This window comes from Mesoplodon mirus, assembly GCF_964341445.2.
Source record: "Mesoplodon mirus genome assembly, chromosome: 15".
In the NCBI taxonomy this organism is placed as follows: Eukaryota; Metazoa; Chordata; class Mammalia; order Artiodactyla; family Ziphiidae; genus Mesoplodon; species Mesoplodon mirus.
In genome coordinates, this window is record NC_138991.1 from 18,655,564 (window position 1) to 18,667,000 (window position 11,437).

At 50.6% G+C, this 11,437-nt stretch overlaps 1 protein-coding gene across 3 annotated transcripts in view; it reads left to right on the forward strand.

The window, feature by feature from the left end:
- The window catches only part of CHD6 (chromodomain helicase DNA binding protein 6), a 219,925-nt gene extending 208,907 nt beyond the window's left edge, over window positions 1-11,018 (forward strand). For all 3 annotated transcript variants that reach the window (XM_082645551.1, XM_082645553.1, XM_082645552.1), the window contains 3 exons: window positions 1,190-1,384; window positions 2,353-2,472; window positions 7,712-11,018. In XM_082645551.1, coding sequence (XP_082501677.1) covers window positions 1,190-1,384; window positions 2,353-2,472; window positions 7,712-8,608 — 1,212 coding nt within the window. In that variant the 3' untranslated portion in view covers window positions 8,609-11,018. The remainder of the gene's footprint in view (window positions 1-1,189; window positions 1,385-2,352; window positions 2,473-7,711) is intronic.
- The last annotated feature ends 419 nt before the right edge of the window (window positions 11,019-11,437 follow it).

Genomic DNA, 11,437 nt, shown 5'->3' on the forward strand with positions numbered 1-11,437 from the left:
TCCTCTGTAAAGAGGGGGCTGCAGCTTCTACCACAGAGGGTCGCTGTCTGGCTTCCTGAGGTCACACTAAGGTGTTCTCAGCTCAGAGATCCTTGTAAACAACAGAAAAGGGCAGAAACTGCACACCTGGTCCAGAGAAGTCCCCTCAGACTTTGTTTAATGTGTCAAAGACCACTGACTTCTCTGTTTGTATTTTGATTTTTTCCCATTTATTGAATTTTGAGCTCCGAGACAGGAATCACATTTCATGTTTTCTTACTTGAAAAGGAGTAATAATGAACAGTATTGAGTGCCTTTGCCAGGCACTGCATTCAGGGTTTTACATGATTGTCCTGTGTGATTTTCACAAAAACCCTGTGAAGGTGTTGTTACTATTCCCATTTTGGAGATGAGCAAACTGAGGCTTACAAGCATTAAATAATTTGCCCAAGATTATCCAGGTGGTAAATGGCAGATCAGGGAGCCAAACCAAGGACTTGGTTCTCTAGAGCCAGAGAGCTCCGCTCTATCGCTTGGTATATGTTTCCCTCTTAGACTTTCTATATAATTTGGGAAGCTGAAATGGCAGGTTCTTGCCCTGTCCAGTCCTCCAAGTCTATAAGAAGGTTGTCTCATTTTTTAGAGGTGCAAAGCCAGTTTTCCTATAATGATTGTAGAATTCCAATGGAAGAAGTGAAACTTTTTCCCTCGGCCTCAGAGTACTTTGAAAAATTTATTATGCAGATATTTATTTAGCACTGACATTGTACTTGATCAGCAGACCCCATATAGGCACTGGGAATACAGAGGTGAGTAAGCCAGGCTTTGGCAGTGCTGAGAGAGAACTAGGTAAGGCAGCTGCAGTATGGTACTTTCTGTTGTGGGAAAACCTGTGATGAGTGCTACGGGGGAGAGGAGCGGGGTGGCCATTGTCGCCGGGACTGTCAGTGATGGTGACAGAGGCGGCAAGAGGGAACCTGAGCAGACAGGACGGTACGGAAGTCTACCACGGAGACGAGAGGGGAGAGGAGCCGTCGGGTGGAGGGAACGCCCGACACGTCAGGAGCTTCTGGGGGGGCTTCGTAGTCAGGCACAGGCAGAGTCATGTTCTGGCGGGAAGATGCAAACAGCACCATATGTGTTTTCCTTCGAGAAACTAGTTTTCATTCTGTCGTGACCAACTGCACGTACTTGTCTTCCCTTCGTCCAGGAGGTCCACGAAGACCCAGGACAGGCCCCCCTGAGCACCTCACACCCTCCTGAAGGGCCAGTGCCTGCCACTTCGACCCCGGAGCCGGCCGCGGGAGCCGGCAGCCAGGCCGAGAAAGCCATTCCCAGCAAGAGCCTGCTGGACTGGCTGCGGCAGCAGGCTGACTGCCCCCTCGAGGTCCCTGGCTTTGGCGCGGTGAGTGTGTGTCGGTGCCGTCTCTGACATGAAGATGCTGGGGGGGGGCCAGGTGGACCAGGAAGCCTGAGAGAAGTCGGTGTCCACTGAGGACATCATTGTAAAGTGGAGAAAAACAGTTTAAATTCTGGTTACGTTTTCCAGTAACAGAAATTACAGCCCAGATCAGAATGCCATGCCGGAAAGTAGACGTGGAAATCTTACGAGGACAGAACTTGCCCAAGCTCAGCCCTCCCTTCCCTCAAATGATCCCATTCATGAGCTCACAGAGAATTCTTTAGGTTGCATAAGCGCCGCCACTTTGCGGAAATGTTCCTGTGTGTTCTTTTCAAGTTACTGCCTCGCCACTCTGAGGTGATGGATTAGTTTCAGTTACTGCTCAGGAACTTGTCCTCAGTTCCCCTTACGGCCTCTGCCCTCAGTCCCTCAGACTAAGAATCTGGAGGAGAGGGCTCCTGAGCACCGAAATCTTCTCTTGGTTTTTTGTTTCTCATTTGCTTGTCAACCCCACCACCACCTTTGTCCTGGGTACATCTCATTAGTAAGACGTGGCAGGAGAAAGCTCCCAAGGAAAGGAGAAGGATGCATTCACAGATGCACACCCTCCAGAGACCGATGGAGCCCGCCAAGTAGGGAGCAGTGAAGAGAGAATCCGAGACAGTGATCAGGGGGAAAGCGGAGGGATTAAGCGGTGCCCTGGGAAACTGGTGGGTCAGCCAGGGGCTCTGGTCTGGAGGGCCGGGAGGCCCCCACAGGAGACTTGTCTTCCGGCTTGCTGCAGGAACACTGTGGCTTCAAGGACAGAGCCTGGCTGAGGGCCAAGGGGCTGTTCCCTTCAGCCTAACCTGACGGGTCCTGTGCAGAGGGCCATGAGCGAGAAAAGAGCAAAACCAGCTGAGAGGCACCACCCTCATCAGAAGAATCTGTGGCAGAATGTTTTGTAATGTTGGTTTCCATTTACCTCCTAGAATTTTTCAGACAAACCCAAGCAGAGGAGGCCACGCTGTAAGGATACTGGAAAATTAGACGTCAACTCCCTGAGTGGGGAAGAGAGGGTTCCTGCTGTCCCCAAGGAGCCAGGCCTGAGGGTAAGGAATACGGACATCGCGGTGGAGCCGGGTCTTACAGACTCATAGAGAAAGCTCCAGCAGGGAAGGCGGTAACCAGGCAACCTTACCAGGGGGACCAGGAGCTGCACAGGAGGTTGATAAGCAGTGATAAGTGGTGTTGGGGTGTTTTCACCAGCAGCATGGCCTCCGTGGTCGTTTGTTTTCAACCTTTACCTCTGAAACTTTTGGGTTAAGTCTGTACTTAAACCATTCCCAAAGCCTGATTCCCAACCCGCTCCCCCCACCCCGTGCTCTCCCCCCACCCCCCATTTTAGACAGTTCAGGGAAAAATACCTTTTAACCCTTATCAGGAGTCTGTTTCCAGTGTTTAACGAACTTCATTACTGGAAATTTTCATTTTCCAATCAAAGTTTTTCTGGCTACCATTTAAGACATTTCCTCCTATTCCCTCCTCGCTGGCAATGAAAAACAGCTGACTCCAAGCATTGCCCTCTTCCTATTATAGAATCATGAGCCTGGAAGCGACTTCAAAGACATCTGCAGATACTTGTAGTGGAACGAATCTGAGTTAATTATAGTTTACAGATGAGTACAAATTTGGAATAGAAAACTCGTAACCTCTAGGGGGCGGTAACATTTCAACCTGAAAATGTGTTGAGCTTGGGCAAATGATACACAAATGTGCTTTTAACCTCCTCAAAGCGCGCTCTGCCCAAATAGGGCTCTTCTGAGTATCCTCGTGGGGCTCTGCCCTCCCTGGGTCGTCCTCTGAACTCGCAGGCTCTCCTGAACGCCTTCCTTAGCGCTCTGCCAGCTACGGCTTTCCTGGGTATGCATTCCCTTCTTAGGGGGATTTCCTGGATGCCCTTTCTTTTTATTAATTCCAAGAGACCACCCAGCCTAGTCATTTCCTGCTCGTTAATGTTCCCAAGGAGCTTGTTTCTGATTTGGTCACCTGGAGGGTCACTCCTCCAGCAGCCCGACAAACACCGCCCTCGCCCATCCCCATGCGCTGCGGTGGCCACCGGGGAGGATGGCTGGGGCCCACTGCTTGTTAGAAGGTTTGTCGCGTTAGAAAAGCTGCCCTTTGCCCCTGTCTCTTGCTTTATCCTCGGAAGCCCACACCTTAGACCCGCTCGTGCTGTACAGACTGATTCCGCATCGGTTCTCATCCCTCTGTCTCTCTCGGCCCCGCTTGCACCCTCCCCTCGCTCTCCTTTTGTCAGGAGACAACCCCAGTCCTTACTTGGTGGAGCCTCTGATCTCTTGGTTTAAGGACGTGGTTTCCCCCTTGACTTTCTCATTTCTTTCTACACGTCTAACAATTTCCCTCATGTTCTCTGGAAATTAACGTTCATCACCCCCCTGCAAACGCTGACCCCCTGCCAGAAAACTCATTTCTGAGCTGTCCTTACGAGCCAGCCTCTTACCAGAGGTGAGTTTACCCTCCTTTGTTAAATGAACTCAGGCCCTGCCTGGGGGTCCTTTGCCTGCAGTAAGGCCTGAACAGAAAGCACGCGTCTGCCTGGTCCTCGGGACTGCTTGGCCTTCCCGAGGCCCCTCCTGGGACCGGAGCCTCTAGGGTGTGCTGCATTCTGTGTCCGTCCCCTAGACACCTTACCATTTCTTCTAGAAACACATTCAGATCCCGCAAGGAGCTTCTTCCTGCCTTTAGCCTCTTCTGCCGTGTGTGCAGCCAAGCCCCACAGACAGCATCACACAGACTGGGGTCAGGCCACGGGACTCAGCTTTAAGAATGCCCCCTGGGGGACTTCCTCGATGGCCCAGTGGTAAAGAATCTGTCCTGCAATGCAGGGGACCGGGTTCGATTCCTGGTCGGGGTACTAAGATCCCACATGCCACAGGGCAACTAAGCCCATGCGCTACAACTACTGAGGCCACCCGCCTCAACTAGAGAGCCCACGTGCCTCAAACTATAGAACCCATGTGCCCTGGAGCCCATGCGCCACAATTAGAGAGAGAAAACCCACACGCCACAACTAGAGAGAAGCCCGAGCGCTGCAACTAGAGAGAAACCCGAGCACCGCAATGAAGATCCCACGTGCTGCAACTAAAGATCCGACACAGCCAAAAAAAAAAAGAAGGATGCCCGCCCAGTACATAGTGGTCGCTCATCATGAAATGTGTGTACGCACACGCACATGCCTCTTATTTTATATGTGAAGTGATGTTTGTTTTACATACTTGTGTGTAGTGGGGGGTGTTTTTGTGTTTCTTGCTGAGCCATTTGACAGTAAATTGCAGAGATGCCATGTCACCCCTAAATACTTCAGCATGTGTCTCCTGAGAATGTTTTCCCCCATCACTATTACCACCATCACACACGTCATTATTAGTAATATGTTGTAGCTAGCCCATATTCCAATTACCCCACTTGTCCCAGAAATGTCTTTCAGGGCTACTTTCTGTTTTGCTTTGTTTTGTTTTTAGGACTTTTAAACCAGGGTCCTCATACTGCGTTTGGTTGTTAGGCCTCTTTGCACTCAGGGAATGTTTGCTGGCCGAGCCTAGTCACCTTCCTGGGAGGAGTAAGTAGGTTTTGGTCACCACCTCCTTCTCTGCCTCCGCCCAGGAGTTAAGTTTTAGAGCTGGAACACACAGGCTTTGGAATAAATGCTGCCGTGTATTGGTGAAGAAAGATGTTCTAGGGTTGGGGTGCCCGTGCGGTCATCCACGCCTGCAGCGTTGCTGAGCATCTGCCCTTCTTATCTGCCTTTCCTTGCCCTCCCCCCAGCCTCCCCAGGAAGAGGAAGCAGGTCTGTTCCCAGGGTGTAATTAATTACCAGGAAGGAGAGCTGCCAAAGCCCGCCTTGCCCGCGGTGTGTGGTCGCCAAGCTGCTGGGAGGGGTATCGGCCCTGGGCGGGTAGCCACGGGCTGGCTAGGGTGATGGTCGCACCCGCAGGAAGAGGTGGGGCCGACTTCCTCTGCCCCCTCACCTCACTGTGCTGGGGGTGAAGCACTGTTCTCCTCACCCGGGCCTTTCTGCTGCTGCTCCCCCGCTCTGAAGGGGGGCAGGCAGCCAGCCTGGGCCTTCTGGGCAAGTTCCCGGCTCTGAAAGGGCCCAGCGTTGTCTATATCAGTCGTTCCCAACAAGGGTGGGGCATCCTGGTACCTGAGGAGTGCGACTTGAACTTGGTGAGCAAGGCCACAGGGGCCAAACAAAGGTCCTGCAGGATGCAGTTTGCCCGAAGTGAGCTCTCCAGCTCCAGATGCCCTGATGAGCTCAAAATAAAGCATGTTAAAGAACGTCTGCTTTATATATAGCAGATTGTTTGAAAAGAAGATGGAAGCGTTATTCATCAAGTTCGAGGTTCCTTTTCTTCCCAACAGAAAGACTTCTAAGATTAAACAGGCCCTCCCACTGGAGAGTAATGAGGAGGGTGAGGATGAGCATTTGGGAGTATAAAGGGAAAAGACACAGCTGGGACCTTCCCCTGGCTCTCGGCTGTGGCTGGGCTACAGGGAACAGTTCTTGGAAAGCCTGTTAGTCGAGTGGTGGTTACCATGGCCAGGCCCTGGGCTGAGGTGGGCTTCCCAGCAGGGGCCTGAGGCTGTGGTCTCTCCAGAATGAGGCAATCTGCCCTGATGGGCTCAAGATAGACCAGTGAGAAATGATACTTTTAGCCTGGCTCCATCCATCACATCCAACCGGTCTCTCTTTAGAGACAGGAACCAGGCAGGAATTGCTCCCCAGGTATCATCCCCAGACCCAAGCAGCAGCTGAGGACAAACGAGCTTTCAAAGCACGGTGGCTGGTCACGTGTGAGAATCAGGTGGGCTGGGGCCACAGGGCCTGGGCTCTTGCTGCCTCTGTCACCCACCACTTGTGCCCTGGGGGCAAATCCTGCCCTTCTCGATTTGTGAGAAAGAAAGGTGACTAAACACGATGGTTCCAGAGGTTTCTCCCTTTCTGCTTTTCTTTTTTTTTTTGGCCACACTGCGCCGCTTGTGGGATCTTCATTCCTTCCCAACCAGGGATCAAGCCCAGGCCCTCGGCAGTGAAAGTGCAGAGTCCCAACCACTGGATTGCCAGGGAATTCCCTCTTCTGCTTTTCTAAACCAAGGCCTTTTGAGAAGACTTTTCTCCTCAAACAAAGTTCACCATCGTAAAGGTTTTTGCCCATGATGACCTGGTTTTTCTTTAATATTCTTTGGGAAACTCTTCGAAGGACAAATATAAGACCACAAAAATAGTATTATTCCTGGGGACTTGGGAACGTTCAAGTGCACATTTTTCACGTGTGTATGAATCTCTGAACTCCCTGTAAAATGGCTGTAACAGTAGTAGTGACTCGTAGGGTGGGCGTGATGACGAATTGAGATCCTACACACGGAGCCCGTCGGCCAGTGCCTGACACAGGGCAGATGCTTATTTCGTGTTACTGCTAAAAAGAGCAGAGAGCCCTGCCGCTCTTCCATTATCACCACCCCCTTCGTTAGCACCTCCGATGGCCAGGTTCCCTCACTGCTGAGACCCTCACTACCGAGAGGAGCAGCGCATCTGAGCCGCTCCTCATGTCAGGGCAGATGTGCACACGTGCACGCAGCCCGCTGAGAGCTTGACCCGTGTCGCCCACTCACCTGCTGCTGTGACTGCCTCTTAAGCAGAGACCTGTGGCATCTTCTGAGGATCTAATTTAGGTACCATTGTCCTCTCTGCCCCCACAGCTGGGGGCTTAGGTCAGGACTGAGATCTTCCTGCTCCCAAGCCCCATCCTCCTGCCCTGCTTTGTGGCTTCAGTTAAAAACCGTCCTGTGTCAGGAGGGAGGCGAATGTGGGGTCTAGCCGAGGGGTCGCAGCCGCAGGTCTCGACTGCCAGACTCGGCAGCACACGCGCTCAAATCAGAGAAGACTGGCACAGCCCTGTGCAAGGATGACACGGAAACTCATGAAGTCCTTTTTTGTTGTTTTTGCATTTTACACGTGAAACTACTGTAATATTATGTCAGTTATCCCTCGATTAAAAAAAGTCTCGACTAAGACTTGAGGTCTCGGCTGGTTCCAGCTCCCAGTGCTCCGGCAGCCGCTCCGCAGGGCGGGCGCCCCTCTGCCGTGAGCACAGTGGAAGTGGCTCGGTGGTTTCAGGCTCTCAGCCTCGAGGGAGAGGCCCTTGGGGCACAGAGCTGTGCAGCTCGGGGTGGGCAGGTGGACAGGAAAGGCCGGTGAGGAGCCCCCAGCTTCTCACCCACCATCCAGTAACCTTCAGCATCTTGTGTCTCTTCGTCCTTTTTCAGGGGTTTCTCCCAGAAAACAAGTTCAATCACACCCTTCCTGAGCCTGTTCTCCGAGACTCAGGCCCCCGCCGGAGGGGCAGGCGGCCCCGGAGCGAGCTCCTGAAGGCTCCCGCCCTCGTGGCGGACTCCCCCTCCGGGATGGGGCCTCTGTTCATGAACGGCCTGATCGCCGGGATGGACCTGGTCGGACTTCAGAACATGAGAAACATGCCCAGCATCCCCCTCACGGGGCTGGTGGGGTTCCCGGCCAGCTTTGCAGCGATGCCCACGGGTGAAGAGGTCAAGAGCACGTTGAGCATGCTGCCCATGGTGCTGCCGGGGATGGCCGCCGTACCCCAGATGTTTGGGGTCGGGGGGCTCCTCAACGCCCCCATGGCCACCACCTGCGCCTCGGCTGTGCCAGCGCCTTTGTCAAGCACAACGAAGAGTGGCACGTCGGCGGCTGAAAAGACTGCAGAAGACCAGCCTAGCGGCCGCGATGTCAAAACGGACACGTCAGCTGAAGACAAGCCCGGTCCTAGTCCATTTTCCGATCAGGCCGAACCCGCAATAACTACGAGTAGTCCTGTGGCTTTTAACCCGTTTCTCATCCCAGGAGTGTCCCCTGGACTCATTTACCCATCCATGTTTGTCTCCCACGGCATGGGCATGGCTCTGCCGGCCATGCAGCAGGCCAGACACTCGGAAATAGTAGGTCTGGAGAGCCAGAAGAGGATGAGGAAGAAAACAAAAGGGGACAACCCGGACCCCAGCCCAGAGCCTGCACCCGGGTTGGAGAGGGAGCCGGGCGGTGCCCAGAGCTGCCCCGAATCCAGGGCCCCCGCGCCTCCAGAGAGAGGACACGCAGCACAGGCTGGCGAAGGGGGCCCCCAAGACTCTAACAGTGTCACCAATTAGAACTTTTTCATTGAAGAAATTCTTATGACTTGTAAGTTTCTTATCCCATCAAGGTTTGTTACTTCCCTCACTTCACTGTCATAAGAACCTGTGTTTCCATAAGTACTATTACCTACCTGATTTCCTGTCTGAGAACTATGGTAACAGATGTTAATAGTCACAGGGTCTTGCCACGTCATCAGCTAAGTGTCGTTGACCTAGTGTAGGAGGCGCAGAATCCTCACTCCGTTACCCAGTCGTTCATTCCAGCAATCGTAGTTAGTGCAGACGTGGGGACACGCCCTGCCCCCTTCTCTTCCAAGTTTCCCACTTACTTGAGGAGGAAAAATGGCAAAGGAAAACCGTCTAGGGATTTACCAGTGAAGAAGGGCCGAAGGAGAGGCAGAGAGCAGCTCTTTTTGCCATGAGCTGTGCTGAATGGGAAGAATGTGTTGGGGAACCGAAAAGCACAGAGAAAGAAGTGCTGGTGCATATTTTTTAGTTAAAATGTTTCCCAGTTTTATCATGATTACTAAACGAGTAGGATAGGCAGAAGTATATAATTAATGGTTGAAACCACGTATGTTCATTTCTTTCTAAAACAGAAACCTTACTGGTAGTAACACCTTTGTGGGTTTTCAGGCACCTGCAGCAAGAAGAAATACCGATGGGGCATTACTTGATACACACGCATCCCCCCTCTCCCAAGTTAACAGGGGGTTCTCAGTACAAGAGACCTGTACACACCTTGAGCCGTTGCCGGCGACGATTGGGGTGGAGGACTGCACACGACTAGCTATGCCCCCGCCGAGGCCTCTTAGGGACTGCTCTGGCCACTGCCAGGCCTCCTGGCTCCTAACATCACGCTCCCCTTTGCCAAGAATCAGGCTCTTTCTGGAGCCTGCAAAGCAAACAGTCCCTCAACACTCTTAGACTCGCCAGGGTTTGAGGTTTGTACCACCTCTTGGAATGCGACTGTGAAAAGTTTTTTTTCTTCTCTCCAGATTCTTCTCTACTCGGTTTATATTTTACAGTCGGACCCAGATCCCAAAGCATCAATTTAGCGGAGACCATGTTGCAAATTAACATTATTCCCCCTTCTTCCTCAGCTGCCCAGGCCGGGAAGAACCCGCCGGCCCCAGCAACCCTCACCTGCTTTCCTTCTTCCTGCCACGTGGTCCCTCCCTTCTGATGGTGTCACTCTTCACCCACAGTTCACACTCTGAGACTTGAAAGAAGCTCGTGGTTCAGTCCCCGGGGCACAGGGCTGTGCAGGACCGTCAGAAACGTTGGAAGTGTTACTAGTACCAGCTTCACCTTTTGTTGTCACACTTTACTGTATTTTTTACTTTTTCTGTTACAGTTTTGCTATAATTTATCAGGAGGTCCAAAAATTTGACATAACTATTTCAGTTTGCATTATTTATTTATGATGCTTTTGTCATTGTCTTTTATACATTTGGGGTTATAAATTATGTAAATGTCAAAATGAGCATCTCAAAGAAGTCTGTTAAATCGGGGCCGGACAAAAAAATCAATCAGCTGTATTTTCAAAAATTGGAGTCCCAGTTTTATGAATTAGAGTTATAAATCAGAAGTTCTATAAACTGATCATATAAGAAGAAAGAATCCAGTAATTGAACAAACTCTATTTAATGACATCTTTGTAGCATAGGTGATCTCTAATGCTGACAACAGATTTCTTAGAAATGCTGCTCTCTCTATTTAACTAACATTTTATTCAGTTTTGCCTCCAGTGGAAGCAGAAAAGGTTTTTTCAGCTGTTAAATCCTAAAAATCAATATAATTTATTTATGTAAAAAAAATCACTCAATTGATATATTTTTTGAACCTTTTAAGTACTAATTTTCTTTTTATCAAGTAGAAAAAAAACTGTATTTGCCCTAAATCCTTAAAATACAAATGCTATAAAAATTCATGTATCTTGAAAGCCTTACTGCAAATGAGTATTATAGACATCCAGCAGAGCCTGGGTTTTCTTTGTTGTCGTTGTTTTGTATGGAAAAGCTGCTTTCCCCAGGTTCCACTTAGAACCTACAGTAGGTCACAGGGTTCAATATGGATTTGAGTTTAAACCCCACCAGCATGCTGAATCCCGTGTTATATCTTATCGAACCTGTATGTTAACTCTCTGGGTGTTGAGGCTTCTCTTTGACTGCTATTGTGTCCCTGTTTGCAAAATGAAAATGACACTCTGTGGATTATTTGCTCTGTAAGGCATAAGTGCTTCTCATGATTATTTTGACGTTTCCAAGAGCAAAAGCCAAATTTAAGCTCTCTTCAGCAAACTTGAGCCTTTTCATCTAATTCCATGTCACTCACAGCCATAACTTTCCTTGATCATTCTTCACCCCATGTCTTACATAATAAATTGTCTGTGGTCTTGATCCTGGATTTAAAAAAAGAAAAAGTTTAAAAGTCAAATTTGTATTTGAGGACTTCAGTGGCACTTGGATGTCTCTTGCTTCCTGGGCACTTTTATGAATGCATCATATGCACACAGGAATCCACTGTCCTTCCTAGGTGCCCAGTTTATGCCGGACGCCCTGTTGGGGGCTTGTTAAATATCATTCATGAGGGTTGGCTTGATTTATCTCTTGAGCTACCAGAACACCCAGTTAAAACAGATGCCATAGAAGGGGGTGCAGCACCGCACCTGCTCCCCAGACTTGAGGTCTGAATGCTCGCAGCTGATGCCTCCACTCTCTTAAGCCCCATTTCATAGGCCCCACCTCAGGTCACACACCTGGGGCTTCAGGAGGGAACCTCTGTGGGTTGGAACAGGCCCCAAAACACAGAAATGCCTCAGTAGCTGAAGTTCTTACAGCT